This window comes from Micropterus dolomieu, linkage group LG23 (genome assembly GCF_021292245.1).
Source record: "Micropterus dolomieu isolate WLL.071019.BEF.003 ecotype Adirondacks linkage group LG23, ASM2129224v1, whole genome shotgun sequence".
Lineage (NCBI taxonomy): Eukaryota > Metazoa > Chordata > Actinopteri > Centrarchiformes > Centrarchidae > Micropterus > Micropterus dolomieu.
This window is the reverse complement of record NC_060172.1, coordinates 3,589,659-3,592,948: the sequence shown is the minus strand read 5'-3', so window position 1 is coordinate 3,592,948 and position 3,290 is coordinate 3,589,659. Positions and strand designations below refer to the sequence as shown.

Below are 3,290 nucleotides of genomic sequence, written 5' to 3'. Positions count from 1 at the left end.
AGAAACACCTGCAGGAAGTGATAGGAGGAGAGAGGAGAGGGACGAGAAAGCACAAGACTACCAGAAAGGGGAGAAGTTGTGTTAGTAACATGCAATAATGGGATGAGGTTGCATACAGAGGGAGAGAAAGTAGAGGAGAGAGGAGCTCAGTGCATCATGGGAAATCCCCCGGCAGTCTAGGCCTATAGCAGCATAACTAAGGGATGGTTCAGGACTACCTGAGCCAGCCCTAACTATAAGCTTTATCAAAGAGGAAAGTCTTAAGCCTACTCTTAAATGTGGAGATGGTGTCTGCCTCCTGAACCCAAACTGGAACCTGGTTCCACAGGAGAGGAGCTTGATAGCTGAACGCTCTGGCTCCTAGTCTACTTTTGCAGACTCTAGGAACCACAGGTGCATTCTGGGAGCGCAGTGCTCTGGTGGGGTAGTAACGTGACCCTCATTATATGCAATACTGCAACATAATGATTCAGACACCACAGAGGAAGAATAAAGTGTGACAACACCTCATTGTAATATTCAGTCCAGCTCGCTAACTGTTAGCATGTAGCTCTCCCTGCTCAGCCTCTGAAACAAACACGTTATCATGTGACCGTTCAGAGACTCCAGCTGATACAGTAAAGCTGCAGAGGGAGTTTACCTGAGGACTCATTAGTTAGTAAAATGCCTACAAGCCCCTGAGAAACGTCACACGGGCCCTTTAACCGCGCTGTGTCGGGCTGACTCTTATTTTGAAAAGCGCGGACTCGGATGTGTGTAGCGCATGTTCCGGTAGATAAGCGAGGGTCTGTCAGCCCGTCGGTTCAGTCTCCGTTGTTACCGGACAGATCAGGATGTCTTCAGACCCGTGCTCCTTCTCCTCCTTCACCAGGTGTGCTACCAAACACCTGAACCTGTCCCTGCACGTGGACTTCGACAGACACGTGATCAAGGCCAAGGTGGAGCTGACCGTGGAGGCTCTGGAGGACCGTTTCTCTGCTCTGGTAACGTTAACGGAGCCCGGTGCTCTGCCCCGGTACAGCTGCACGTTAGCCTCAAAGCTAACGGCTCATTCAGCCCGAGTTTAATTATTCCCACCGTTTCACGGTCCGTGAAGTGCTCATTAGCTAAAACTGAACTGCGCTTAAAACCTGCGATAATTACATGAAGTCTGGTCTGAGTTCTAACTCGGTGGTCTGAATGTGTGTTAACTCTGTTAAACAGTCCGCAACGGGTGAAACGGCAACGAACGTGGGGTTGTTTATAAATCAAAGTTTTATCATTTTCAAATCCTTTATCATTCAGTTCGTCATGTGCGACATGTACTTCTGTCTGAACAGGGTGTAAACTGGACATTCTTGTTGTGCGGACACGAATCAGGAGAGCTGACTTTCACTTTAACAAACAACTTTTACTAAAACCTCCAGAACAAAACACATGAAATGTAATGTCGTGGTTCAAAACTGTAAAATCCTACAGATGGTACTGTCATTCGGCATAATCCAGTTTACACCAGTGAAGTTAATAATCCAGTTTGAGGCTGGCGTCACAAAGTGTTCCTCCGCTTCTAAAAGTTTGAAGCTGAGTTCTTCGCTCCTCGTTAAGTTTAGGATCTGTATGGACCCGCAGAGGAGTCTGTCTCACTGTCGTCCTGGAATGAACGGCAACAGAACATCAGACACTGTAACGGACACATGGCCATTTCTAATTTCTTTCTTTGGATTCAGGTCTCCCTTGTAAAAGAACCGGGTCTCAGTGGGACTTTCCTCTTAAAATAAAGCTTGATGTCGATCTGAATGACGTATCTGAGAAAAAGTATAAAAACAGTTTTACAATGTTTTTAAATGGACTTTGGCGTGACACAGTTTAGATGTCTCTGAGCTGAATGGATGTGGACTTTAGTTTAGGACAGGTGAGCCATAATCAGCCCTGACTCAGCAGGTTCATCAGTAATCAGTAAAGTGTTGTTTTATCTGCTGCAGACTTTGGACACCAGAGACCTGAAGATCGTCTCGGTGAGAGCGAATGGACAAACGGCGCGCTTTACTATGGGCCCCAAACACAGCTTCAAGGGGACGCCTCTGGACATCACGCTGCCCTTTGACCTCTCCAGGTGACCTCTTCTTCTCTGTCCTCATGTAATGTATTTTCAGAATAAAATGTAACCAACGTGTCTGTGTTCTGGACCAATCAGAGGTCAGCACGTGATCGTGGAGGTGACCTATGAGACGTCTCCGTCTGCCTCGGCTCTGCAGTGGCTCTCACCCGAACAGACTGCTGGGAAGAAACAACCGTACCTGTTCAGCCAGTGTCAGGTGAGTGCAGACAGAGACAGAGACACGCAGAGGCAGAGAGACAGACACGCAGAGGCAGAGAGAGAGACACGCAGAGGCAGAGGCAGAGAGACAGACACGCAGAGGCAGAGAGAGAGACAGACACGCAGAGGCAGAGAGAGAGACAGACACGCAGAGGCAGAGAGAGACAGACACGCAGAGGCAGAGAGACAGACACGCAGAGGCAGAGAGAGAGACAGACACGCAGAGGCAGAGACAGACACGCAGAGGCAGAGACACGCAGAGGCAGAGAGAGAGAGACACGCAGAGGCAGAGAGACAGACACGCAGAGGCAGAGGCAGAGAGACAGACACGCAGAGGCAGAGAGAGAGACAGACACGCAGAGGCAGAGAGAGAGACAGACACGCAGAGGCAGAGAGAGACAGACACGCAGAGGCAGAGAGAGAGACACGCAGAGGCAGAGAGAGAGACAGACACGCAGAGGCAGAGAGACACGCAGAGGCAGAGAGAGAGACACGCAGAGGCAGAGAGAGAGACACGCAGAGGCAGAGAGAGAGACACGCAGAGGCAGAGAGAGAGACAGACACGCAGAGAGAGAGACAGACACGCAGAGAGAGAGACAGACACGCAGAGAGAGAGACAGACACGCAGAGGCAGAGACAGACACGCAGAGGCAGAGAGAGAGACGCAGAGGCAGAGAGAGAGACGCAGAGGCAGAGAGAGAGACGCAGAGGCAGAGAGAGAGACGCAGAGGCAGAGAGAGAGACGCAGAGGCAGAGAGAGAGAGAGACACGCAGAGACAGACAGTAGGAGAGGAGAGACACGCAGAGACAGACAGTAGGAGAGGAGAGACAAGCAGAGGCAGAGAGACAAGCAGAGGCAGAGAGAGAGAGACAAGCAGAGGCAGAGAGAGACAGACACGCAGAGGCAGAGAGAGAGACAGACACGCAGAGGCAGAGAGAGAGACAGACACGCAGAGGCAGAGGCAGAGACAGACACGCAGAGGCAGAGGCAGAG

General features: G+C 50.7%; 1 protein-coding gene across 1 annotated transcript in view; it reads left to right on the top strand.

Moving 5' to 3' along the window:
* Positions 1-699: 699 nt before the first annotated feature.
* Positions 700-3,290, top strand: part of LOC123963272 (leukotriene A-4 hydrolase-like) — a gene marked incomplete at its 3' end in the record, with an annotated part of 9,364 nt that continues 6,773 nt past the window's right edge. The window contains 3 exon segments of the mRNA XM_046040001.1: positions 700-983; positions 1,962-2,092; positions 2,174-2,294. Coding sequence (XP_045895957.1) covers positions 834-983; positions 1,962-2,092; positions 2,174-2,294 — 402 coding nt within the window.